The sequence below is a fragment of the Agelaius tricolor genome, unplaced genomic scaffold (genome assembly GCF_023055355.1).
Source record: "Agelaius tricolor isolate 1412-34295 unplaced genomic scaffold, bAgeTri1.0.p SCAF_42, whole genome shotgun sequence".
NCBI classification, from domain to species: domain Eukaryota; kingdom Metazoa; phylum Chordata; class Aves; order Passeriformes; family Icteridae; genus Agelaius; species Agelaius tricolor.
The window spans coordinates 2,433,673-2,460,527 of record NW_027269302.1 but is presented as its reverse complement, the minus strand read 5'-3'; the positions used below and the strand labels follow the sequence as shown (position 1 = coordinate 2,460,527).

The 26,855-nt window shown below is 54.8% G+C and overlaps 2 protein-coding genes and 2 pseudogenes across 2 annotated transcripts in view; 2 read left to right on the top strand and 2 right to left on the bottom strand.

The window, feature by feature from the left end:
- The window catches only part of LOC139603897 (zinc finger protein 436-like), a 450,855-nt pseudogene that overhangs the window by 189,962 nt on the left and 234,038 nt on the right, over positions 1-26,855 (top strand).
- LOC139603880 (zinc finger protein 436-like) overlaps positions 1-26,855 on the bottom strand; it is a 249,248-nt gene that overhangs the window by 210,035 nt on the left and 12,358 nt on the right. The window lies entirely within an intron of this gene.
- LOC139603868 (zinc finger protein 850-like) overlaps positions 1-26,855 on the bottom strand; it is an 81,780-nt gene that overhangs the window by 43,253 nt on the left and 11,672 nt on the right. The window contains exons 2-3 of the mRNA XM_071454873.1: positions 20,843-20,850; positions 8,124-8,430 (exon numbers count right to left, since the gene is read on the bottom strand). Of these exons, the coding sequence (XP_071310974.1) occupies positions 8,124-8,430; positions 20,843-20,850 (315 nt within the window). The remainder of the gene's footprint in view (positions 1-8,123; positions 8,431-20,842; positions 20,851-26,855) is intronic.
- Positions 17,993-24,348, top strand: LOC139603887 (class I histocompatibility antigen, F10 alpha chain-like; annotated as a pseudogene).

The following is a 26,855-nucleotide window of genomic DNA, read 5'->3' as shown; positions in this document are numbered from 1 at the left end:
ATGTCTCACAACAGTGATGAAACAACCTGTGTTCTTCTTCAAGCCGCAACAGAAAGTCCAAATGTCTGGTTTTTTGGTGTTTTTTTTTGGTTTGTTTTTTTTTGTTTTTTTTGTTTGTTTGTTTGTTTGTTTTGGTTTTTTTTTTTTTTTCACAAAACACAGGCAGCAGCAAAGAACTGAAACAACACAGCCAGGCTTAAAACCTGAAAGATCTGCAAGGCTGAGTCTATCCTAGTTAATGGTGAAATGATGTGTGAATCTGTCCTAGATGTTCAAATGAAGATGATTGATTCCCAGTTATAATATGGCTTCTAAGCAAAACACTGGGATTATATAGGAGAAATGCATGTGTCATGAAACAACCAAGAAATCAGAGAGACAGTTCCAAGCTCTGCTGTGAAGGTCTGGGAAATGTTCAGAGTTACCATCTGTGGAGTTTGGTGCAGGATAAGCTGGAACAAAAGACCATCATTACCCAAATTGATTTTGTTTTGGTTGGTTTGTTGGTTTTTTTGGTTTGTTTTTTCTTTTTCTTTTTCTTTTTTTTTTTTTTTTTTGTTTTTTTTTTTCTTTTTGTCAGATAATGTTTTCTAATACTCCAAAAAATATGTTGAAAAGGTCAGCATGATCCATCAGACACAAGCAGGGGGCTGGGGTAGATGCAACATGTTCCTTGCACTGGAGGGTAGACAGAGGCAAGATCTGGTTTGGGGTCAATCACACCTGGATCAGGGAGGTGGCTGAAACCTGGGCTGGCCAAAGCCTTAGAATCACAAAATATCCTGGGCTGGAAAGGACCCCCAAGCATCACCAAGTCCAACTCCTGGCCCTGCAGAGGACACCTCCCCAAGAATCCCACGCTGTGCCTTGGCATGTGCTGGTGGGCAGGAGCACACAGCTGGCTGTGGCTTTGGGTGCATGGGTAAGATGAGATGGTGAGGAGCATCCCTGCTCCCTGAACTCCTGGAGAGCTGCAGACACTGATCACTGGTAAGGACAGCACCAGGACCATGGCCTGGGGCTGGTGATCTGGTGTCTCCTTTCTGCTGCTGCTTTCTGCTACAGATAACAGCCTGGTGCCAAGGTCTTGTTGCTGAGGTGATAAACGGCTGGGGAGATTCCCTCCCTGCTCTTGTCTGCACGAGTTCTTATGCTCAGCACCAGGAAGGATTGGGCCAGAATGGAGGCATTTGGGGTCTCAGGGCTGAGGCTGAGACAGACAGCCAGGCAGAGCAGCTCCTCCTGGCTGATGCAAACATTAGCCCTGTGCTGGCCAGGCCAGTGATCCACAGCTATGGGTCCACAGTTATGGTGGTGGTGGGTATTCACTGGGAGAAGAGGAGGTGTAAAATGAAGCTTCTGAAGCTGCTTGGGATCCTGGAAGCTGCTCAGACCCCACTTGACCACAGTGGTTGTTTGGCCAGCTGAAGTGATGGAATTCATTGGGCTGTGCAGGGAGAGTTTTCTGTGCAAACATGAAGGACTTTCAGGGGGGATGAAATACGGCCTCACAGTAGAAACAGCTGGGCTGAACACTCTTTATTCCAGCTATGAATCTTTGCTCTTAAGAGCAACGGATTCCACCTTTCATTAAACCAGAACTTGTTGTTGTTGTTGTTGTTGTTGTTATTTTGAGGAACAAAAATGACCTTTCTTGTTTATTTTATTAGCATTTTAAATCATCTTGTCACCCACTGCATGCATGAAACATGAGATGTTCCCAAAGTGTAGCTCACTTCAGACAGGGAGTGCTGATAGTTGGCAGATCTGTACAGGTGTCCTCATCCTGGGTGCATTGGATGTTATCCCATCCAAGCAGGCAGTTTAACACAAGCAGCCATTTCACACAGCTTAATTAACAACAGAAATAAAAACTATATCTTTATAACAAAGTTACTTTGACATCTACCATCACTCAGCAAGAGGTTTATTGTTATGGACACATAATATTGGCTTTTTGCAGAGATTAAAATGGATTTTCTATCTGTGGTGTTCAAGTAACTTTGTTATTGTCTTGGTTTGAAAAGCCAGGTGTCTGCTAAGGAAGGCAGGAGCCTCCCCTGGAATGGAAAATGTAAACCCCTCCCTCTGAATTGTTATAATTTTGAAATTAAGGAGCTTTCAGGCAAAGATATGGGAATAGGAAAAACAGTTCTTTTTTAGGAAAAATTAAAAATATAAATGCAGTAGTACAAATGAAAAAAACCCCACTGACAGAATCAGAACAGGGCCTGACACCGTGTGGGTCAGGGTGCTGGCAGCAGTCCCATTCAGTGGTGGCTGCAGCCCTCCTGCAGTGCCAGGTGTGGCTCTGTTGGAGCAGGGATCCTGGAGAAGGGTGGAGTTTTCCTCTGAAGGTCCAGGGCTGCTGTAGATGGGCCTGGGAATCTTCCTTCCTCTGGGAATCCAGTTGGAAAAGGCTGATCCTCTGGGAATCCCGTGGAGAAGAAAGACAGCTGCTCCTCTGGGAATCCAGGAGGAAAAGGCTGATCCTCTGGGAATCCCGTGGAGAAGAAAGACAGCTGCTCCTCTGGGAATCCAGGAGGAAAAGGCTGATCCTCTGGGAATCCCGTGGAGAAGAAAGACAGCTGCTCCTCTGGGAATCCAGGAGGAAAAGGCTGCCTACAGTGTTCCAAATCTCAGATTCTGTCCAGGTAGGAATGCTTGGCTCCTCCCCCTGGGCGGAGCATCTCCCAATGGGATGATGTCATTTAATCAGCCATGCAGTGACACTCAGTGGCCCATTACCAGAAGATTAATAATTAATAATTAATGGCCTATTAATGGAACACACCTCCCCAGAGGGAGGATTGGTTGTGGAAGAGAGAAACTGCCCAATGAACAGAAGATAACTGCCCCACCACTGACAGATGGCAAACAGAACACACACTTATCTTGCAGTCCAGGACCTGTCCCCACTGGCTGCCCCCATTCTCCAGAGTTCATGGTGTCCAGGGAGGCTGCAGCTGCCGGTGCCAGGAACAAACGAGACGGGTCTGGGTTTCAGAAAGCTCCAGAATCCATTTCTGACCCCCGAAAGACAGGGCAAAGGCAGGGCCATGGGGCTTTTATAGAGTATCCCAGGGCTGGAGTTTGGGTTTGTGTTGGATCGGCGGGAGAAATGTGGCATGCAATATGACTGATCAGCAAGTCTCGAACTTTAATGATAGTCACACATATTTATATTGGTGTTAATAAAGCTCATACATATTGCAAAGGAGTGCTCATTATTGGTTAGTTACTTATCGGCCAACTACGCCTACTTCTGCATTCTTGTGGTTATTCTATTGAAACTATTCTTCATATTTTTGGCAAAAGAGCCTCTTCCCTATCCTGTTGTTGCATCAAGGGCATAATGTCCTTGCCTTATATGGACACTGACTGCTGACTCCTAGACTTCTCTCCTTCTTGCTTAACCAGGGGTATTATGTCGACGTGACCTTTCTCAGCCAGCCAACTGTCTACAAAGCTCAGCGGGACAAGGCTCCTGTCCATGCTCTCCCACATTCCACAGTGCCCAGGCCACACCAGGAGTGCTCAGAGCTGCAGCCAAAAGCTTCCTATCGATCCTCTCTTGCGGAGGACACCAGCACAGAGGCACAGGTGCCACCTCGTCCAGCTAAGCCCAGGAGATGCACCTCCTCACCAGCTGCAAGAGCAGGACGCTTATGTGCCAGCCACCCCTCCCAACCCCGTTCTTCCCCTCGTGCCTTGAAGGCGCATCCCCACCTTGAGACACCCGGGGCAGGAAGAAGAGCTGGCCCCGGACGATGTCCTCATTGGTGTGGAAAGGAAGGTGCCCACAGAGCAGCTCATAGAGCAGGATGCCCAAGGACCAGATGGTGGCTGGCTGGCCATGGTAGCAGCCAAAGAGGATCCACTCCGGTGGGCTGTACTCCAGCGTTCCCATGGGACACGGGCGCAGCTCATCAGGCCCATGCTGCTCCCTCCCTCCCAGCCAGCTCCCGTTCCACAACAGCCAGGCCCTGCCCTGCCAAAAAGCAACTTGGCTGCAGCTGGCTGAAGATGGATTCCCCCTCCTTCCTTGCCTCCTTCTTTTCCTCCCTCTTCCCCCTCTGCCAGCCAAGGGGGGAACTCCACTGCAAAGCTGGGCCCCGGCTTTGGGCTCACCTGACATCCGGGTGTAGAACGTGTCCTGGAGGATCGTGCCGCAGCCGAAGTCGATGAGCTTCGCCTCGCCCGTGGCCAGGTCGACGAGGACGTTCTCGGCCTTGATGTGGCGGTGCAGGACGCCGCGGCTGCTGCAGTGCCCCATGGCCTCCAGCACCTGGCGGAACAGCCCCCGCGCCACGGGCTCCGTCAGGAACCGCCGCTCGTGCAGGAAGTACCAGAGGTGCTGACAGCGCTGCGGACGCTCCATGAGCAGCGCGAAGCCCTCGGGCACCTCGAACCAGTCCAGGAGCCTCATGACGCCGCGGAAGCCAGGCCGCGACACCATCCACAGCAGCACCAGCTCCAGGGGCACAAGGGCGCCCTTGCGCTGTGGGGGGACCGCGATGCCGTCAGGAACGAAAGAGAGAAACAAACAAATCACACTCCAAAGTCATTCCTATTAGAGAAGTAACCAAAGAAAACAACGTAGCAATAACGAAGACTGTTGGCTTCTGGCTTCTTACCTCTTTGCATTAGACCAAGCTTTTCATGGGGAACAATTGCCTCCTCTGACAATTTTGCCAGAGTGGACAGGAGCAGAGCATTTACTTTTCAAGTAGAAAAGGAAAATCGTGTCAGTAATGTCATCTCTTTTCATCCTCTGTTGACACAGTTGCAGGCTGCCAAAAGACATGGTCTGCAGTGTAGAACTTGGGGCCAAGTTTCTTTTTCTGCCAGAGGATGAGGAAGGGAAGTATCCCAGAATCATGGAGTCGTGGCATGGTTTGGCTTGGAAGGGATCTGGAAAATCCCATGGCTGCAACGCCCCTGCTGTGGCTGGGGACCCCTTGCACTGGACCGGCTTGTCTAGAGCTCCATGCAGCCTGGCCTTGAACACTGTCAGGGACGGGACATGCCCACCTTCTCTGGGCAACCTGTTCCAGGAGAGTCTTTTTTCTGAATCCCTTACCTAAACCTAATCTCTCTCCATTTGGATCCATGCTCCCTTGTCCTGTCCTTGCCTGCCCTCGTACAAAGTCCCTGTCCAGCTTTCTTGTGTGTTGCCCTCAGGTACTGGAAGGCCGCAGCTGGATCAAGGCTGGGTCTCTTTCCCAGGCTGAAGAAGCCGAGCTGTGTCAGCCTTTCCTTGCAGGAGAGGAGCTGCAGCCCCGGCACCATCTGGGTGTCCCTGCTGGGCCCCTGCTGCAGCGTGTCCACGTCCTTGCCGTCCGTGCCGGGGAGCCCGGCAGAGGCGGAGGCAGCGCTGCAGGTGCAGGGTCAGCGGCGGGGAGGAGACCCGGCCCTGGCAGCGGCTCCGGGAGCAGCGATCGGCGCTGGGCCGCCCGCACTGCAGAGAGCCGGGGCCCTTGTGCCGGCCCTTGTGCCCAGGGCGCCTTTCCCCGCCGCCCGCCCGCCCGCCCGCTCGGGGGAAATGCCCCCTGGGCCGCCCCTCAGGGCCGCCCCTCGCCGCTGCCCCGGGCGCTCCCGGCGCCGCCTGGAGGGGCCCAGGCCTCGGCCTCACCCTGCTCAGCCCGAGGCCTGGAAAAGCAGATTCAAACACCCACCCAGAAAGTGCCCCAGGATGCCAAGGTCAATCTTTTGTCACTAGCACGGCTTTGCTATCAGAGTCTGGACGGGAGTAGAAAATCACCAGGGGAAAAGAGCATGAACAAGTTCTGCCTTGGCACTACCTCAAGCTGTGGGGTACCAGTTGTCGGTTTCACTGGCTCTGGATTGAAGGCACTTGAGACAGTAATTCATGTTCAGACTCAAGTGTTTATTATTTCTTATCAGTAAAACAGCCTCATTACTGGGAGTTCAGCAGCTTTTCATTAGAAGGCACAAAATGGCCAACAATCTCTTGTTCCAAGGTCTTTTAAGACTAAACTATCCAATTAGGAACTGACACCTAGATTATTTTCCCTTTTAACCCAATAACTGATCCCAAAGAGCCTGAAATGTGGAATTTCTGCCCAAATACAAAAAGCCACCCAAATGCATGAAGAAGAAGGAAGAAGCATGAAGAAGAAACCCAGGACAAAACACTGTGCCCTCCATTTTGCTTCCATCCACAACATACTAAAAATCCCAAAACCTAAATTTCTCAGAGTCAGAGTGGAGCAAAGCCCAAAAACTGGAGGTGATAAGAATGGACTAAAACCACAACCAAGGAATCTGCATCGCCCTGAAATACCTTTCCCCTTACATCAGCCTGGTGCATATTCATAGAGCCTCATGCATACCCATAAACTACTTTACATATTCCAGGAATGATTTTACATGGCCCCTCCCTGGGTCTGCCTTTTCAGAGCATGTGTGTTTCTTGGCTGTGGTTTTGGCTCCTTCTCTTTATCACCTCCAGGTTTTGGGCCTTGCTGCACTCTGCCTTCAGACGGGGAGTGCTGATAGTTGGCAGATCTGTACAGGTGTCCTCATCCTGGGTGCATTGGATGTTATCCCATCCAAGCAGGCAGTTTAACACAAGCAGCTATTTCACTGAGCTTAATTAACAACAGAAATAAAAACTATAGAACAAAGTTACTTTAAAAAACAGTCCCAGCCCATATTTGATCCCAGTCTGTGTGGTCCTGATCCATATGGTCCCAGTCCCTGGGATCCCAGTCCATACAGTCCCAGTCCATATTTGATCCCACTTCAGGCTATCCTGGTCTGGAGGGTTCTGATGCACAGGATCCCCATCCATGTGATCCCAGCCCATATTTGATCCCAGCCCATCTTTGATCCCAGTCCGTATTTGATCCCGGTCCGTATTTGATCCCAGTCCGTATTTGATCCCAGCCCATCTTTGATCCCAGCCCATCTTTGATCCCAGTCTGGGGGGTCCTGCACACACTCCCAGGGTCTGGAATTCCAGTTCCCAGCCAGGAAAAAATGTTCCTGCCCTTGAACTTCCTTCCTTTCCCCTCAACAAATTGCAATAAAATTATAAACAAAGAAATAATAATTGAAATTAAATAAATTATAATAAAAATAAAATATGAAAATCTAAACTCTTCTTTACAATACTCCAACAATGAGTCAAACCAAACCAACAACTATTACTATAATATTACCAATGTATATAAATAAACAAATTATATATCAAGAAATACCTTTTGAAAGTTTTAACTCGATGGCTAATATACTTGAGATAAAAAATATCTAAAAAATCAAACATGCAATCTAACACACCTTAGTTAAACAATTCATATTACAAATATACTAAACACAAAACCAAACACCATGATAATTTCTCATACCTTTTAACCAAATAATTTATAACACCCCTAAATACTCTAAAACAATTAAATTACAATTAAAAAAATTAAATGCAGGCGGGTGGTTTTATTTGGATACTGGTTTTTGGGATTGTTTGGGTTAGATGATTTTAAAAAAGGGATTCTTATGGGAATTAATTCAGCTGACAAGGTGACACCGCAAACAAAATTGCCTGAAAAAGAATGGGACAGAAATCAGTAACTCAGAAATTTTTATTTGCTATCAAATACATCCCACACAGCCAGGCCCACACAATCCCCATCCCATTGCTCCACATGATCGCACTTCTCCCAGTCTGCTTCCAACCCCATCTCACCCTGGCGGCTGTGGAATGGAGTGAGTTTGCCATGGGATTGAGTTTTTTTGAGGAGGGAACAAGGAATTTGAGGTGGAATTGAGCCCTTTTGGGTTAAAATTCATTTGTTTTCAGTGAGATTTGAGTGGTTTTGAAGTGACAGATGAATCCCTCTTGGCTTTTGAACTGCTAAGAGATGGGGAAGGGAAAAAAATTCAGGCCAAACCAAAAGGAGAAGCAGCCAGGTGTGTTCCCAACATGGATCACAGGGAATGTGAGTGACCAGGGCTGTGCCCAAAGTGCCTCCTCCAGTGGGGGATGGAGCTGCAGCAGCGCACGAAGCTCTTCCCGCACTCGGGGCATTCGCAGGGCTTCCCTTACCGGTGCCTCCGTTGGTGTCGGGTCAAGGTAGAGCTCCTGAAGAAGCTCTTCCCACACTGGGGACACTCGTAGGGCCTCTCCCCAGTGTGGATGCGCCGGTGGGTGACAAGGTCGGAGTTGTACTTGAATCCCTTCCCACAGTCGGGGCATTGGAAGGGCCTCTCATCTGTGTGACTCTGATAGTGCCGGAGGAGATGGGACCTGATTTGAAACCCCTTCCCACACTCAGAACACCCGTAGGGCCTCTCCCCAGTGTGGATCTTTTGGTGGATGATCAGGTTGGAGCTGCAGCTGAAGCTCCTCCCACATTCTTCACATTCGTAGGGCCGTTCCCCAGTGTGGATCCTCTGGTGCCTGATCAGCTCGGAGTTCCACCTGAAGCTCTTCCCACACTCCACGCAGATGTGGGGCTTCTCCCCATCATGGAGCTGCTCATGGAGCACCAGCTCCGAGCTCTGGCTCCATCTCCGGCCGCCTTCCCGGCCCAGGCTGCCTCTTTCCCCCTCACATCCCCGCCATCTGCGTTTGCAGCCCCTCCTTGTGCGGCATCTCCGGGGCTTTTCCTCCCTGTTGGCTTCCTGCGCCGTGGAGCCGCTCAAAACGGCCTCTGCCACCAGGTTCTGCCGCGGGCATTTGTCCTCCCTGCTCTCCATGCTCAGCTCCTGCTCTGGGCGAGGAAGGACAAGGACAGCATGGGATTTGCCTCCGTGCCACAGGCAAGGGCAACCAGATCCCCCCAGGCCGTATCAGGGGATGCACTGCCCCCTCTTGGCTCTCCCCATTTCGGGATGCCGGGGCTCTTTGGGCTCCCGGGCTCCCTTCTCCTCTCATTCTCTGCTCTGGGCTGCAGTGGCTCCAAGGAGTCCCCCCTGCCCCTCTCCAGGCTCTTGAGGCTCCCGCCAATGGCGGCGCTCCCCCCTCTCTGGCCTCCCCACTTTGGCCTCCTGGGGCACACAGGGCTCTGCTCCTCCAGGCTGCCTCTGCCGGCAGCCGCCACCGCCACCCCCCGATGTCCCCCCGAGGGCCCTTTTCCGCTCAGCCTTGGACTTCTTCATTCTCCAAACATCCCCCCAAAAACCCAACCCAGGGACCCCCCGGGATATCCAGGCCAGGCCCCCCCTCCCCGCGCACCTGCGCCATGGGGGGGGGGGGGGGGGGGGGGGGCGATGATCCCACAGGTGGGGGCTGCGAATTCAGGCAGGGATCGAGACCGCGTGGTTCCCCTCAGCTCAGCCCTGATCTGCCTTTGTCCCGCCTCTTCCTCTTCCTCCTGCTCCTCCTCTGTCCTATCTCCACCTCCCTCTCCTCCTCCCCCCTAACCCCGCCTCCTTCACTGCTCTTTCTCCTCCCCCTCCTCCTCTTCCATCCCCCCTCCTCCTCCTCCTCCTCTGTCTTATCCCCACCTCCTGCTCCACTTCCATCCCGCCCCTTCCATCCCTCCATCATTTCCTCCTCCTCCCTAACCCCTCCTCCTTCTCCTCCTTCCATCGCTGCTCTCTCTCTGCCTTCATCCCACCCCCTGCTCCTCCCCCCTTACCCGCCTCCTCCTCCCCCTCCATCCCTGCCCTTCCCTCCCTCCTCCTCCTCCCCCAGCAGCAGCCACACCCTCGGTGCCCCGTTCCCGCAGCCCTCGCAGCCCGCGGCAGCAGCGGCCATGGAGCCGGGCCAGGTCGGCATGGGCAGCGCGGGGCTCTCGGCTGCTCCCAGCCGCTGCGGGCGGGGGGAACCCGGCCCGGGCCAAAGGAGAGGCAAACTGGGCAAACTGGGGGCAGATCACAAAGATAAGGATGCAGCAGAAAATGGAGCTGAAAGAGTTATGTTAATATTAACTCCAAACGAGGAAAAACTGGAAATTCCAAAGTTTAGGGAAGCCGAGAAAAAAGAATTAAACAAGATAGGAAATGAACAAGATAAATCAGGGAAATAGAAACTTCTACATGGAAGACAATTACTTAATAAAATGTGCTTACTAGGAAAAGATTAGAAGACGTGCATCAGAAACCCCACTGGCGTACTCAAGCTTTGTGTGATCATTTTTTAAGGAATTTTGGGTGCACTGGGATTTTTGGTGTAGCAAAGCAAGTCACTGAAAGATGCTTAATTTGCCAAAGGATAAATAAAAAGGTGATGAGAAAAACAACATTAGGAGGTCATGAGTTAGCTCGCCGACCATTTCAAAATATCCAAGCAGCAGTTTAGATTTGTTAGGTTCTGGATTTATTTGGAAAAAAACCCATTTAATCTAGAAGAAAGAGAATATGCCATATGTTAGACAGGAGATTTTAGGAGAATAAAAATCTTTGAAGTATCAGAAACACCCGAGGAAAAAACCAAGAAAATAAAAAGGGGAAATGAAAGGGAGGGGAACAAGAGGAAAAGTCAGAAAGAGTGGGATCCTCTGCAGCTCTTGCCCCCTCCGTTGGCGGCCGAGGCGCCTGTCCCGGGTCCCGGCTCGCTGCCCGCCTCAGCTCCGCCTGCCCCGGTTTCCATCCCAGGTGCGGGCTCACTGCCCAGGGCAGCTCCACCTGCCCCGGCGCTGGCGGTGAATTTGTGTGCCCTGGCCCCACTGCCCGGCCCGCGGCCGCTCTGCCGGCCATGCTGGGCAAGATGGGGTTGCTCTGTCCTGCCGCGTGGGCCGAGGTCACCGCGCCGACCGCACCGAGGGCGGGTCCCAGCCATCCCATCCCCGGCTGCCCTGCCCGTGCCAGCTGCGCTGGGCAGCGCCGCTGCTGCTGCCGGGGTCTCCCACCTGCCTTTTCTCTGCCGGGAGCTGCCGGATCAGCCGCCAGAAGCCATGTGGGGGCTGCCCACGCTCCGGCTCGGCCTCCACGGGAAGATCCCCCTCTGGCCATTCCGGCAGCAGACCCTGCCCACACTCCGACCGAGCCTCGGCGGGATATCCTCCCCTGACCCCTCCTGCTCTGAGTTACGTCCCCTTGGTAACCACAGCTCCGGCTGTTCAGGGAAAATCCCTCTCTCTACAGGAAGCATCTTATCGAAACACTAGGAGCTCAGTTAAAAGGCAGCCCTCTCCAAATTCTTTCTCAAAACACGGGAGAAAGGCTACAGAAGGTAAAAAAGTGAAAGAGTTAGATGAAGGGATTGCTCTATTGCCGTGAAGAGAGGTTCCCATGGCAGGGATGCGCTGCCCCGCCCCGCGGGAGCCACCGGCGCCCCTGCCGGCCGTGCCCGGAACTGCACCCAAGGGGAAAGCGCCGCAGCCGAAAGGCCGGGACCGGCTCCGGGCTCTGTTTGTTGTCACTGCCGGAGCTGTTGATACACACTACTATTATTATATTATACACACTAGTAAAGAACCGTTATTCCTAATCCCATATCTTTGCCTGAGAGCCCCTTGATTTCACTATCCTAAAAATTAAGAGGGAGGGGGTTTGCATTCTCCATTCCAAGAGGGGCTTTTTCTGCCTTCCCAAGCAGACACCTGTCTTGTAAAGCAAGACAAGCACCCACAGGCACTGAGGGGGGCTGCAGGAGGGGCAGAAGAAGGCCCTGCAGCACTTGGGCACAAAGGCCCAGCAGGTGAATGCAAGAAGGGAGCAGCAAAAGGCCAAGCTGAAGGCAAAGGCCAGGGCAGAGCTCCTACAGCCCCTGAGGGATCAGCCCCAGGGCCCAAGGGGGCCCCAGCACCCAGGGCACGGCTCGGCCACAAGCACCCGGCAGAGGCATTGCCCTCCTCGGCAGGGCACAGCCCACCCAAACAGCCCCTGGCAAGGAATCAGGGCTCCGGCTGCAGGGCACAAGGACACTGCAAGCAGAGACAGCAGCACCCTCAGGACCAGCAAGTCCAGCCCGTGATGGACATGGATTGGCAGGGCTGTCACAGCTCCCATCACACCAGGGACCCTCCACACTGGAGCCCTTGAGAACATTCAGGTGGGTCTGCATTGAGAGGAGGCATTTCCTGATGGACACAGGGGCCTCTCAATCTGCTCTGAATCTTAGACCTAAAGGGGAAAATAGTACAGGAATATTTTAATTTTTAAGGGAATGAGTGGGAAAGATGAGCAGGTATGATTTGTTCAACCACTATTAGAAGCTGTGGGGGATAGGTTTGAAATAAATTTCTTTTTCTTCTTCCTGTGATTGTAATTAACTAGGAAGGAGTTTGAGAGCTGGATTTTAATACTGTAAAAAGGGATACAGAGGCTAGTTCTGTTGTACCTCTGTGTCAAAAGTCTGACAAGGCCTATGCTGAAGTGAACCCAGAAGTGTGGGCAGCCCCAGGGAAATACAGAAAATTAGATATGGAGCCTCTACAAATTAAAGCAACCAGGACAAGCAATACCCTGTTCCAAGAGAGGGAAGGAAGGGCTCACAGCCTGGTATTGAGTCCCTGTTAAAGGCAGGGCTTTTGGAGCCAAGGATGTCTCCCTACAACACTCCTATCTTGCCAGTCAACAAACTGGATGGATGGACACAAGGAGGAAACACAGAATTTTCAAGTGTTAAAATTAAGATTAACTGAGGCGAGTGGCCTGGGCCTTCCAGACAGGGAAAAAGAATTTGAATTATAGGTGGACGTTAAACAGGGTCTTGCCAAAGGAATTCTTGTGCTAAAATGTTTAACCCAGTGGCCAGAGAGCAGCCTCATTGTCTGCAGAATTGTGCAGCCACAGCTTCCGTGGGAGCAGAGGCTGAAAACTGATGACAACAGGAGGATCTCCTAGAGTTCAAGTCTGGCATCAAGTTAAAGCTTTGACAACCAGAAGAGCCTCTAAATGGATGAGCAGGGCTCGGTGATTACAGTATGAAACTTGTTCAGTGGCACAGGAGGATTCAGAACTGAGGACAGGGCAAGGGTTTAACCCAGCCTCCTGTTTGAACAGCCTGGAGAGGGGCTGGCAAGGAACCCAGGACTGCACTCAAGGGACAGAGCTCCCGAGCCAGGCTGGGAGAGATTGATGGGACATTCCCCGGCCTGAGGGAGACAATGTGTTTGTGGATGGCTCTGCAAGGGCAGCAGGAGGGAAAAGAGCTACAAGACAGGCTGTTATTAAGGAAGGGGAATCAGACAAAGCGCAGGTCACCGGCCCATGCTCAGCTCAACCCGCGGAGCTGTGGGTGCTTGTAAGAGCCTGGCACTGAAATGCCCTGAGCAGGAAGGCTTCAAAATCTTCTGCTGACACCATGGCACCTAACAGGGGGGCAAAAGCAATTCTGACTGCTTCAGCAAGCACTGGATCACTTATTAACCTATTGCTAAAACAAATAATTCAAAGATAATGGATTGTGGAAGCAATAGATTCAGATGGGGAACTCATTTTAGAGGAAAGACCCTTCAGGGGGTTATGGTAGCTTTAGGAATACAATGGGACCTCCATAACCCCTGGCAAGCCCAGAGCTCGGGTTGGGTAGAAAGAATGAATGGGGAAATAAAGAAACACCTTTGGAAGCCGGAGATGGAAACCAAGATGCCATGGGTACAGCTTTTGCCATTGGCCTTGGCAAGAAAAAGAGCCAGACCCAAGGCAGATATTCAATTATCTCCCTTGGAATTCATGTCTGGAATTCCTTACCTGGGCAATTCTCCACCTAGTGCAGGGTGGAAATAAGGGATGTAAATGTAAGGCAGGCTGTAGCCAGAATCCTGTCTCCTGTGGAATCTCTCCCCCAGGAAGCTGGGCTGGCACAGAGCCTGCCCTGGGACTTTGCTGTTGCCAACACCCAGCCAGGCCATCGGCTCCTGCCTAAGGAGTGCAAAGCAGCACCACTGGTGGCCAAGGGGCCCACGCCAAGTGTCCCTGAGGCCAGAAACAGCCGCCAGCACAGCTGAGCACGGGGGGACCCCTCAGCCTGGCCTCAGGGGCTCTGAAGCCCCGGAGATTTGCACTTCCCGCCTGCAGCAGGACCATGGGAGCCCCACTGAGCCTGCCCTGAAGGCAACGCAGCAGCAGCCAGGGCTCCACAGCGGGCCAAGCCCCTGGGCCTGCCCACAGATCCTCTGCTCAAACCCTCGGGAATCCTGGCCACCCTCCCCTGGCACCTCCAGCCACTGCGGCCAAGCCTCGCTGCCGCTGCTGCAGCTCCAGCGCTGGCTGGGCCTGCACTGCCACAGCTGCTGGGGAGCACCGCGGCACAATTCCACCCTGGGGCTCACTCACACCCACACTCTGGGCTGCCTGCGACTGCACTGCTGCAAAATGTACCCATCCTGGTTCTTTTAAATCTTATTTCTCTGCTCAGAAAGGTTTCTCTACTCAAAGGTTTGCCTTTGGGAAAGAAATTTTAAAGGTTTTATTTAAGGTGTTCCCAGTCTGTTCGGATGTTAAACTCATCTCCACCACTCAATGGAGACGAGTTTAACATCCGAACAGACTGGGAATAGCCCAAAAGACACCCACAGAGATAACGACCAGCAACAAAACATCCACGCCCCGCAGCAAACAGCAACCAACAGCTACCCCAGACACTGCCCCCGCACAGCTGGAGACACCTGGTCTGGAAAAGGCTGAGAAGGAAATCCAGGAGTGTGGGCCGAATTCACAGCAGAGGGGAAGAAATCCGAGTCTAATAGGAAACCAAACACTAAAAACTTACACGACTTGGAAGCAATGAACATTAAAGCAGTGGATTTAGATTGGTTCAGACTACGTAAAGTTTAGGAAAAATCGGGTAAAACTGACATGTCATGGAATGATTTTTTTCTGCACAGCCGGGCTATGTGTGGATGAAAGTATTTCTGTTGCCCATCCTGGCCAGAACCAAGTAATGCCTTGACTCTCTCACACTAAAGAGATTCTTGGAAAGTTTTTGTTTTCCCTACAGTTTCAGTGATAAGATTACAACATGAGAAACATTTTTTATAATAATCCTACTTTATATTGTCAGGTAGGTTTGGGACAGAAGGGTGAGAATCAATTTTTGGTCAGGGTTTTTCCATGTTCGCCTTTATGTTGCATTTTGTAAAATTGAAGAGCTTTAACCGTGATACTTTTAACTCTTAAATAGTTAATACTTTTTTTTTAAAAGCAGATTCCGGGGGGCCACATGTGACTCACCAGATAGCAGCCCTGGAAGAGAAGCTTTGGTTCTAGTCAGCCAGGAGAGGAGCTTTAGGAATGCAAATGAACCCTGCTGGGCAAAGCCTGGCCAATGTACCTGGGTCTCTTGCCTGGGGCAGGAATTGGGCTGATTCCCCCTGCCCCTCACCCCGAGCTCTGCCTGCTTGCACTGATGGAATTTGCACAGCTCAAGGCAGAGCCCGGGGTGAGGATATCTGACCCTGCAACAGAAACGGGTGAAGCTGCAAAGGGAAACAGCAAATGGAGAATGTTGGGAAAACTTCACTATAAATAAATGGGGGGGAATCATCCCTCTGCCCACTCCAACGTGTGCTGTCACTGTCTATGTTATATGGGGTGGATTAGAGCACTGAGATGTTCTTGCTACCACAAGTTCCGGGAAATCAGTTGGGAATCCAAGTATTTGATGATTTAATTAGAGACAAATGGTCAATTGATGCAGCCCTGGCTGGAGAGAGCGGCCAAAAATGGGGAGAAGATGAACGGCCAGCAGAACAAATCCTACAACACCATGGACCAGCCCCTGGGAACCCAAACCAATTCATATCAGGAGCCACAGAACCCATTTCTCATTTCAATGGCACCATTAGATTACAAGCTGCCCTCGGAATAACCAACCAGACAGCTCCAGCTCCTGACCTTCCTGCTGAGCAATCCACTGAAATGAGGAACACAACATTTCACCATGGGATGGGATCAGATCATCTGTTAGCAGAGAAAAGAGGAGTTTGTGGAAAATCAAATGACTCAAACTGGTCTTGGCAAATAGATGACAAAGCAAAAGTGGTGAAACAGATAACAAAGGAAACAAAAAAGCAGCTCATGTACCAGTCCAAACGTGGAAAGGATGGGAATGGGACATGGTTTTGTGGTTCCCTGGCAGACCATGGGTTAAACGAATGCTGCTTCTGCTCTGATGTGCTGCAGCACCTCTCACCTTTTTACCATGCTCCACACCTTGAGAGTGCAGCTCATTCAGCAGCTGAGCGGGGGGCCAGGGGCTTGTAGATAAGGAAGTAAGGGGCGAAACCACCAGCTTCAATAAATGTTATTAATTAACATGGACTGCTGCTCACAGAAAGTCCCGCTAAATTCCTGAACGTCGAGAACAAAAAAGACTTAACAGAGCCGTGAATATCGGCTATTCTACAAAAGTGGGGGTGCACATTAACGAGGACGTGCAGTTGGCAGATCGGGAGGTCTGAACCTTCCAAGTACCTCAGCCAGTGGGCAAAGGGAGAGGGAGATGAGCCGGGAAAATGAGGATAAAAAGGAGGCTGCGAACTACAACAATGGCAGCGAGCGCACGGCAAATGCGCCACGGCCTCTCCCTCTGCTCAGCAATAAAGTCACTTGTACAGGACTCCTCTGTCTCCTCGGGGCACAGAAACCTCCGGCCACGTGAATTTCCCCGCACAGCCGCGGGCACGGGGCAGCCGCCCCTGTGCCAGCCACAGGAACCGGGCCGAGCCAGCGCTGCTCCGGCAGCGGCTCCTGCCGAGGCAGCGGCCGCAAGGAGACCGCGGGCAGCCGCTCCCGCAGCGCCCTCACGGCAGCGGCACCACGGGCCGGACACGGCACAAGGAACCCGCCTGAGCCCCCTGCCGCCCCCGAGGCCCGCAGCGAGCCCCGAGCCCCCGCACAACCCAGCGCGGCTCCCACCTGCGCTGCGGCCGCCTCCCAGCTCCGCCGCCGCCTCACCGGTGGGTCCCGGTCACTCCCAGTTTGGTCCAAATCACTCCCGGTAGGATCCCAGTTGCCCCCGACACGGTCCCAGCGGCTCCCAGTCATGCCCCGTATGGTTCCTTTCGCTCTCAGTCCCTCTCAGTAAGAGCCCAGTGTGGCCCCAGGCACTTCCAGGATGAGCCCGGTCACACCTTACCCGATGCCATTTGCCCCCGCTGTGGTCCCAGTTGCTGCCAGTATAAGTCCAGTCACCTCCAGTTTGATCCCAGTTACTCCCAGACACTCCCAGTACTATGCCAGTCACTCCAAGTGTCACCCCATCAGTCCCAGTATGATCCCAGTATGACCCCAGCATGGGGCAGCTGCTCCCAGTATGATCCCAGTTGCTCCCTGCATTATTCCAGTTTCTCTTCTTCACCCCTACTACAGATCTGATCACTCCCAGTATGATTCCAGTCAGTCCCAGGATGATCCAAACCATTCCCAGTCCCATCTCAATTGTCCCCTGCATGTTCCCAGTAGCCCTCAGTGTGGTCCCAGTATATCCCAGTATGATCTCTGCTGCCTCAGTTCTGCTCCCAGTGGGTTCTTTTCCCAGTCTGTCCCAGTCCATTCCAGTCTGTCCCAGTCTCTCTCCAGCAGCTGCTGCCCACCCCCCCTCCCAACCCCATTCCCGGGCACTGGGACCCCCCCTGCACCCCCTTATCCTGCACCAACACCCCCCTGCACCCCCTTTCCCGGGTATCCTCCTCTCCCAGCCCCTGGATCCCCCATTTCCGTGAGCCCAGGGAGCCCCGGGCCCCCATTCCCGGCCAGCCCGGGGCACCTCAGCCCCAGCCTCCCTTTGCTGGGAAACCCGGCCTGGGCACGGGGCTCTGCGGCCGCTCTGGGATTTATGATCCCCCAAAGGAAAGGGAGAGAACAGCAGAGAGAGAGCGAGAGAGAGAAGGAGATTGGGAATCAGGGATCGGGTCCCAGCGCCCAGCCCTGCTCCGCCGGGGGTGGGACCCGCACCCGCAGCAAAAATTGGCTCCGCTGCTCCCGCTGCTTGCCCGGCTTTGGGCCGAGCCCAGCGGGGTCCGGGCAGAGTTTGAGCGCAGGGCCGGGAGTTCAGCAGAGCCCGGCCCGGGGGTCCCGCAGGGCGCGGCCCTGGAGGGTCCCAGGCGGATCCCCGAGGGATCCAGAGGGGTGCCAGGAGGGGATCCAGGTGAATTCCCTGGAATTCGCCCTTTCCCCCTCCCCCCGCGCTCCCTCGGGCACTTTCGCTTTCGCGTCTCTGCAGCCGCGATCGGGGACGGCTGCGATGGCCCCAGCGCTGGGGCTGGGGGTGCTCCGGGGGCTCCTGGGGCTCCTGGGGGACCCGGGGGCCGCGACCAAAGGTGAGTGGGACCCCCCGAAACCGGGACCCCCCTGAACCGCAATTCCCGGGCACCGGGACCCCCTTGATCTTCCATTCCCGGGCAGGGGAACCCTCCTGAACCCCCATTTTGGGTCATGCCACCCCCCCTCACTCCACTTCCCCAGCACCGGGACCCCCCTGTACCCCCTCATCTGGCACCGAGATCCCCTGAACCCCCATTTCTGTTCACCGGGACCCCCCTGAACCGCAATTCCTGGGCACCGGGAACTCCCTAAACCTCCATTCCCGGGTACCGGGACTCCCCTGAACCCCCATTTTCGGTCCTGTGACCCCCTCAGCACCCTTTTTCAGCACCGGGACCCCCCTGAACCCCCATTCCTGAGCACGCGGACCCCCTTGAGCGCCCATTTCTGGGCACAGGGACCCCCCTGTACCCCCTTGCCCAGCATTGGCACCGCCCTGTACCCCCTCATGTGGCCCCAGGACCCCCCTGAATCCCCATTTCTGGTCACCGACGCCCCCGGAACCGCAATTCCCGGCCACCGGGACCCCCTTGAATCCCAAATTCCTGGAAGGAAACTCCCCCCGAACCCGCATTCCCCGGCACGGGAACCCCCTGAACCCCAATTTTTGGGCACTGGGACCCCCCTGCCCCCCCTAATCCGGGCCTAGGATCCCCCCACACCCCCGTCAGTGCTCTGGGACGCCCTGCACGCCCATTCCCGGCCACCTCGTCCTTCCCAGACCCCAGACCCGCCCTTTTCCTCGGCTTTTGGACCCCCAGATCTCCCAAATTTCGGCGTCTCCCCAGTTCTTCATTCCCGGCGCTTCCTGGAAGGGGCTCCAGGGGATCCCGGAGGGTCCCCTGGGGTTCCAGGGGGTCAAGAGACCCCCCTTGAACGTTCATTTTGGGGCACTGGGACCCCCCCCCGTACCCCCTTCCTCAGCCCCGATAACCCCTGCACCCCCTTATCTGCAGCCTGGAACCCCCTGAGCCCCCATTCCCGGGCAGGGAAACCGCCCTGAACCCCAAGTTCTGGGCACCGGGATCCACTACATCCCCTTATCCAGCACCGGGACCCCCTGAACCTCAATTTTCAGGCACCAGGACCCCTTGAACCCCGGAACTCGGGAATGGAACCCCCCAGAACCCCATTCCTGGACACCGGGACCCCAGTGCATCCCGTTATCTGGCCCTGGGACCCCCTGCACCCCTTTTCCCAGCACCAGATCCCAGCCAGGCCATTATCTGGCACCGGCACCCCTGAACCCCCCATTCCTGGGCACCGGGACCCCACTGCATCCCCTTATACAGCACCAGGACCCCCTGAACCCCCATTCCACTGCACCAGGACCGCCGTGCACCCCCATATCTGAGACTGGAACCCTCCCAAACCCTCCGTTCTCAGGCACAGGGACCCCCCCTGCACCCCGTTATCCAGCACGGGGACCCTCCTGCACCCCCTCATGCAGCACCAATGCCCCCCCGCACCCCCTTTCCCGGCCCTCCCCCTCTCAGACACCCCAGCCCCCGCTTTTCCTTGACCCCAGCACCCCCTGGACCCCCACTCCTGCCTTCCACAGCCCCCACCCACCACCTTCCTCAACACCGGGGCCCGTGCACCCCCTTTCCTGGGCACAGGGATCCCCTGGACACCCCATTGCCCTCACCCCCCTTTCCTTTATTCGGGACCCCCTGAACTTCCTCTCCCGGGCATGGGAACCCCCCTGCACCCCCTCATCCGGGACTGGGACCCCCTCCTGGACCCCCTTCACGTGTTCCGGGACCCCCTGCCCCCCTCCCCGCCCCTCCTGCCCTCCCCAGACCCGCCCTTTTCCTTGACCTTTGCACCCCCAGATCTCCCAAATTTCCCTGTGCCCCCAGTTCTCCACTCCCGGCGCTTTCTTAAGGGGGTCCCAGGGGGTCCCAGGTGGTTCTCAGAGGGCTCCAGGGTGGTCGCAGCGGGGATCCAGAGGGATCCTGAAGGATTCTCTGGAATTCCCCCGTTCATTTCCTGGCAGCGGGACCCTCCTGCACCCCCTTATCTTGCCCCAGGACCCACCTGATCTCCCATTCCCGGGGATCAGGATCCCTTTGAATCCCGAATCGCGGCACGGGAACCCCCCTGAACCCCCATTCCTGGGCACTGGAACACCCCTGAATCTCCATTTCCGGGCACCGGGACCCCCCTGCAGCCCCGTCAGTGCTCTGGGACCCCCTGCTTCCCCTTTTCGGGCATCCCCCTTTTCCCACACCCCAGACCCTTTGAACCTTTTCCATGATCTTTGGACCTCCCAGATCTCCCAACTTTCCGTGTCCTCCCTTTTTTCCACTCCCGCCACTTCCCGAAAGGGGGTTCCAGAAGGTCCCGGGGGGGTCGCCGCGGGGATCCAGAGGGATCCAGATGAACTCCCTGGCATTCCTTCTTTCCCTGTCCCCTTCCCCCGCTTTCCCTCGGTCTCTTTCTCTTTCCCATCTCCCAAGCTGCGTCCCCGGGATCCGCCCACCTCTCCCAGCCCCAGACCTCCCTTTCCGTGACCCAGGGACCCCCTGGAGCCCCATTCCCGCCTTTCCCGGCTCCCAGACCGCACTTCCCTCAGCACCGGGGACCCCTGGACCCCCTTTGGTGGGCACAGGGACCCCCTGGATCCCCCATCCCGCCTCTCCCAGTCCCTTCCCTGAACCCTGGACCCTTCCTGGCTCTCCCAGTCCCCCTTCCTGCCTCTTGGATGCCGCAGACCCCCCAATCTCTGCATCCCCACAGTTCTTCACCCCCTGCTCGCCCTGCGGGGGAGTCTCAGGGTGTCCATGAGAGTCCCAGGGGGGATTCTGGGCCCTGGGACCCCCCTGAATTTTCACTTCTGGGCACTGGGACCCCCCTGCACCCCCTTATCCAGCACCAATCCCCCCCTACACCTCCTTTCCCATCCATCCCACCTTCCCCAGTCCCCAGACCCCCCTTTCCCTTGACCCTGATACCCCCTGGACCCCCATTCCTGCCTGTGGCTCCCCCTTTCCTCTGCTTCAAGGACCCCCAGCCTTCTATTCCCAGGTCTCCCCACCCTGTGACCCCTTTCCCTGGCACTGGGGACCCCTGGAGCCCCTTTCCTGGGCACAGGGATCCCCTGGAACCCCCACCCCACTTTCCCAGTCCCTGCACCCCTCACCCCTTCCATGACCCTGGAACCCCCTGAGCCCCCTTCCTGGACACCAGCACCCCCTGCATGCCCTTTCCTGTCCATCCCACCTCTCCCACCCTGCACCACCCTTTCCTTGGCTCCAGGATCCCCGAACCCCTTCCCAGCTCTCCCAGTTCCCCTTTCATTGATCCATGATCCCCTCAGCCCCCCCAAATCTCTGTGTCCCCCCAGTTCTCCACTCCCTGCATTACCTGACAGTGGCGGTGTCAGAGCCCAGCGTGGGGATCCCCCAGTTCATGGCCATTGGGTTCGGGGATGGGATCCCCTTCGTGCGCTGCGACAGCGAGCGGGGCAGGACGGAGCCGCTGACGCAGTGGATAAAGGATGGAGTCGAGCCGGGATATTGGGATAGGGAGACCCAGAAGTGTGTAGGACACCAGCACGCGTTTGTCGAGGACCTGGAGACACTGGGGGAGCGGTACAACCAGAGTGGGGGTGAGTGGGGGGATCTGTGGGGCTGGGATGGGAACTGTAGGGCTGGGGTGAGGATCCATGGGGCTGGGATGGGATCTATAGGTGACGGATGTGGATTCACAGGGCTCCAAGGGGGTGAAATGGGAATTCATTAGGCTGGTATGGGATATCTTGTGATCTATGGGTTGAGATGAGATCTGTGGGGTTGGGTTGAGATCCATGGGGTTGGGATGTGGATCCATGGGGCTGGGATGGGATCTGTGGGGTTGGCTTGTGGATCCATGGGGTTGGGATGTGGATCCATGGGGCTCCAAGGGGCTGGGATGAGGCTCTGTGGGTCTCCCTCAGACTCTGGTGCTCCATGGGGCTGGAATGGGGCTCTGTGGGGCTGGAACACAATTCCATGGGTCTCTGTGGGTACAATCCCCCCAGGTCTCCACACAAGGTTGCGAGTTTCTGGCTGTGAACTCCTGTCCGATGGGAGTGTCCGTGGATCCCACCTGGATGGCTACGACGGGCGGGATTTCATCTCCTTTGACCCGGAATCCGGGAGATTTGTGGCAGCCGACAGCGCTGCTGAGATCACCAGGAGGCGCTGGGAACAGGAAGAGGTGGCTGAGTATCGGACAAATTACCTGAAGCACGAATGCCCCAAATGGCTCCGGGAATACGTCGGATATGGGCAGGAGGAGCTGGAGCGCAAAGGTGGGAGCAGAATTCCTATGGGAGTTTGGGATCTGGGAATGGAGGACTTGGGAACACAGTAATTCCTGTGGGAATTCCATGGGTAGATCTCACCCCCATGCCATTCCTATGAAATTCCATGGTCAGATTTCACTCCAGTCCCATTCCAGTGGGAATTCCATGGGTAGATCTCACTCTCATCCCATTCCTGTAGGAATTCCATGGATAGATCTCACTCTCATCCCATTCCCATGGAATTTCATGGGCAGATCTCTCCCCCATCCTATTCCCATGGAATTCCATGGGCAGATCTCATCTCCATCCTATTCCAGCGGGAATTCCATGGTCAGAGCTCACCCCAGTGCCATTCCAGTGGAAATTCCATGGGTAGAGCACACCCCAATCCCATTCCCACAGAACTCAATGCATTAATTCCACCATTATCCCATTCCAGAGCCCCCTGATGTCCATGTGTCCGGAAGAGAGGAACACGGGATGCTGATCCTGTCCTGCCGCGCGTACGGATTCTACCCCAACACCATCGCAGCCAGCTGAATGAAGGGGGGTGAAACCTTGGATCAGGAGACGGAGTGGGGCAGGATCGTTCCCAACAGCGACGGCACCTTCCACCCCTGGGCCAGGATCGAGGTGCTGCCGGAGGAGCGGGAGCAGTACCGGTGCAGGGTGGAGCATCCCGGAATGCCAGGGCCCGGGATCTTTGCTTGGGGTGAGGCTGGGAATGTGGGGATTGGGAATTTGGAATTCCTAAATGGGGATTCCTCTCCCCCTCCTCACTATCCCATGTTTCCCAGAGCCGACGTCTGGCGGGAATCTCACTGTGGTGGTCGCTGTGTCTGTCATCGCTGCCATCCTCATCCTCATCCTCATTGGATTCAGTGTCTGGGAGCTCCAATCCGGTAACACACGGGATGGGGGTCGGGAAGGGGCATGGATCCACCCAGCACCGTTCTGGGAATCCTGTGCCACTGACGCAGATCCCACTTTGTTTCCACAGGGAGGAGGGACAGGAATGGATACAACCCAGCAGCCGGTGAGTTCCAATGGTGTATCCAGCTCTGGATCCCTTCTGTGCGGATCCCAGGATGGATCCTGGGGTTAATCCTGGTGTGTGATCCATGCTGGAATCTCATGGATCTTCTCTTTCTGCAGGAAAGGACATGGGAACCAATGGCTTGAGCACAGGTATGGAGCAGGATCAGGGTGGGATTCCAGAAGGGGATTAGGGCGGGATGGACGGACTGAGATCAAGGAGGGGTTTCAGATCAGAGCAGGGTCCAGAGTGGGATCAGGGGGAATTGTAGAGTGGGATTGGGGCTGGATTCTGGAGTGGGATCAGGAGGGATGGATGGAGCAGGATTGGTGTGGGAGGGATGGAGTGGGATCAGGGCTGGATTCCAGACAAGAATCAGGTGGGATGGAATGGAGCAGGATCAGGTTGGGGTTCCAGAGAAGGGTTGGGGCAGGATGGATGGGGCAGAATGGGGTGGGATGGATGGAGCAGGATTGCAGCAGGATTGGGGTGGGATCACGTGGGATTCTGGAGCAGCTCCTGCTCTCCATGGGCTCCAGCCAGGTCCATCCTGTGGAATGGGGACAGGGACAGGGTGACACCGTGACCCTCTCTTATCCTGGCAGGAATCACTGCCTGAGCAATCCACAGAGCTGGATTTGGCCCCTTCCCTCTTCCTGGGAAAGCTGAGAGCTGCCAGCAGAGCTCATCCCACTGCTCTCACCCACCCCATGGCTCTTGCTAACGGATCCATTTCCCGTTTTCCAACGTTTTAAAGGCAAGAACCACAAATATGCCCAATCCTTCACTTCTGATGTGAAATTATCCTGCTTTGGGCAATAAATCTGGGTTCCCTCCTCCAGTGTCTGGCAGTTCATCTCTGGGAACCAGGAATGGGAATGGGGTCACTGGGACAGAGATGGAGACACTGGGAGCAGGGATGGGGGCACCAGGAGTAGGATGGGGACACCAGGAGCAGGATGGGGACATGAGGAGCTGGATGGGGACACCAGGAGCAGGATGGGCAGGATGGGGACATGAGGAGCTGGATGGGGACACCAAGAGCAGATAGGGGTTTGTCAGCCACACCCAGCTCCATCCCCCGGGATTCATTTCCTGCCCTGTGTCCCATGTCCAAGGTGTCCCCAGGAGGGTTTGGCCACGTTGGGTTCCCGGAGGGGCAGCGCGATGGGGGTCAGGTCAGGCCAGGCCTTGTTGTCCCCAGTGGTCCTTGAGTGTCCCAAATCAGGGCTCGGGATCTCGGAGACGCTCCCTGGCCATGACCACGGCCATGACACATGCATGAGATGGCCGTGAGAATGACCATGAGTGACACAGCCCTGAGATGACCATGACATGGGATGACCGTGACTGTGACCATGACCATGACACAACCACAACCCTGACCATGAGATGATTTGGACCAAAAGGTGACCATGGGTTGTCCATGGCACAACCATGGCCTTGAGGTGACCGTGACGTGATGGTGGCCATGAGGTGACAATGAAGTGACAATGACACGATCATGAGATGACCATTACAGTGAGATGACCCTGAGCATGAGATGATGGTGATCAGGAAATGACCATGACCATGAGATGATCATGACACAACCATGGCTGTGAGACAATTGTGAGACAATTGTGAGACAATTGTGACCATGAGGTGACTGTGAGATGACTGTAACTGTGGGAAATAAGAAAAGCCTTACAGAATAAAGACCTTTTCCAACTTTGTTCAATCCTGTTCACTTCTGTTTGCCTAAAGGCATTCTGGGAAGATTCAGCTGTGGTTTGATGGCCAGAGAGTGGGTTGGTGGTCACCTCGTGTGTGAGGCAGGTATTGGCTGGGGAGATGCGCAGGCACCACATGATCAGAGAGCTGATTGGGTAAAGGGACACGTCAATAGCAGCACCTCAGTGGCAGATGTGGGAATCCGCAAAATTAGAGGTCTTGGGAAAGCTGCAAGATGCAGGCCTCAGAGACAGCAGAACTGTGTAAAAGCGAATATTCAAAATATAGACTTGCAGTCTGCTTTTACCTTTGATTTTTGGGACCAGATAAACTGGAAAATTTATAATCTATTCTCTCTCAAAAAGGAAGAGACTGTAGGCAGACTAATGCCTGTCTCCTGAGCTTTATTGGAGAGTTTTAAACAAAATGATTGTAACAGAGACCTTTTTGAACAACAAAACAGAACATCTTGTTCTGAGACTTTAAATCCAAGTGATCCTGGGCCATCATCCTCTTTTAGAGAAATTCTGAGTTCTGTTCGAAGTTCCTTCCCTTCTGGCACTTCCGAGATTTCTCCAAGCAGTGTAGACAGCACTCTGATTCCTGGAAGTCAGATCAGCTTTCAGCTTCGGTCGTGCCCTCTGTTTCTCCCGGGATTCTCTGCGTCCCTGCTGCTGAGAACAGCCGTCCTCCCATTCCTCCACTAAAGCAGCCACCCCCGCAATGCCCAGAAAAGTGTTCAGGATTTTCATGGCATCCCAGGAATGTGGGAGTTTGTGAGTTATGTTCAGGGCAGGGTGGAGGTCGCACAGACCCGAGAGACGAGAATTTGAAGAGGCTTTGTGATACAAGAGCTACTTGTTCTGAAATTGTGCAAGCAGGGACGGCCGAGGGGAGCTTTGGGTCTGCTCTGCCTGGCCGGGGGCTGTGGGGGTCACTCCTGCCACTGCTTCCCCTTCTCGGGAAAATACCCCCTCGGATTTGGTTCAGGCGGGCAGATTGCTTTGCAATTCTGAAAATTCTTTTCGTGTAAATTCCTCCAACAGGTCTCTCCCAGGGTTTTCTATGGTACGCCAGCCCTCAGATAGAGGCGGTGGGGGAGCTGTGGATTTGGCTCTGCCTGCAGAGGACAGGGCAGGGGGAGGACAGAGGCAGCGGGCAGCAGCCAGGAGCCGAGCGGAACCAGGATGGCTCTGCCCAGACAGATGCCTGGGATGGAGGCAGGAGGGCTCAGAGGAGTTTCTGGAAACACAAACAGAAGCCTTGAAGCCCGTCTCATTTGCTGCTGGGGGGGAAAACAGCACGTCGAGGTCGCGGCTTGGAGCTGGCAATTTTCCAGCTGGCTCCCCGCAGGCAGAGCTGCAGTGCAGAACCTGTAACAGCTCATTGGAAATTATCACAGATACAAATTCGCGCGCATTCCGAGAGCAGGAGTCAAATTCTGGCTTTTTTCCACAGTCCAGGGTACGCGGCTCCTCCCCTGCCCTTCCTGGCAGGGCTCCGGAGGCGGCGTGGTCCTTAAGCGATGCTGCAGCCAAGAATTCAGAGTTCTCTCCCCCGCCCATGCTGGCAGAGCTCCCGGGAAAGTTTGTTGCTTTGGCTACATCCCTGCCAAGAACTTGGTGTGACTGTGGT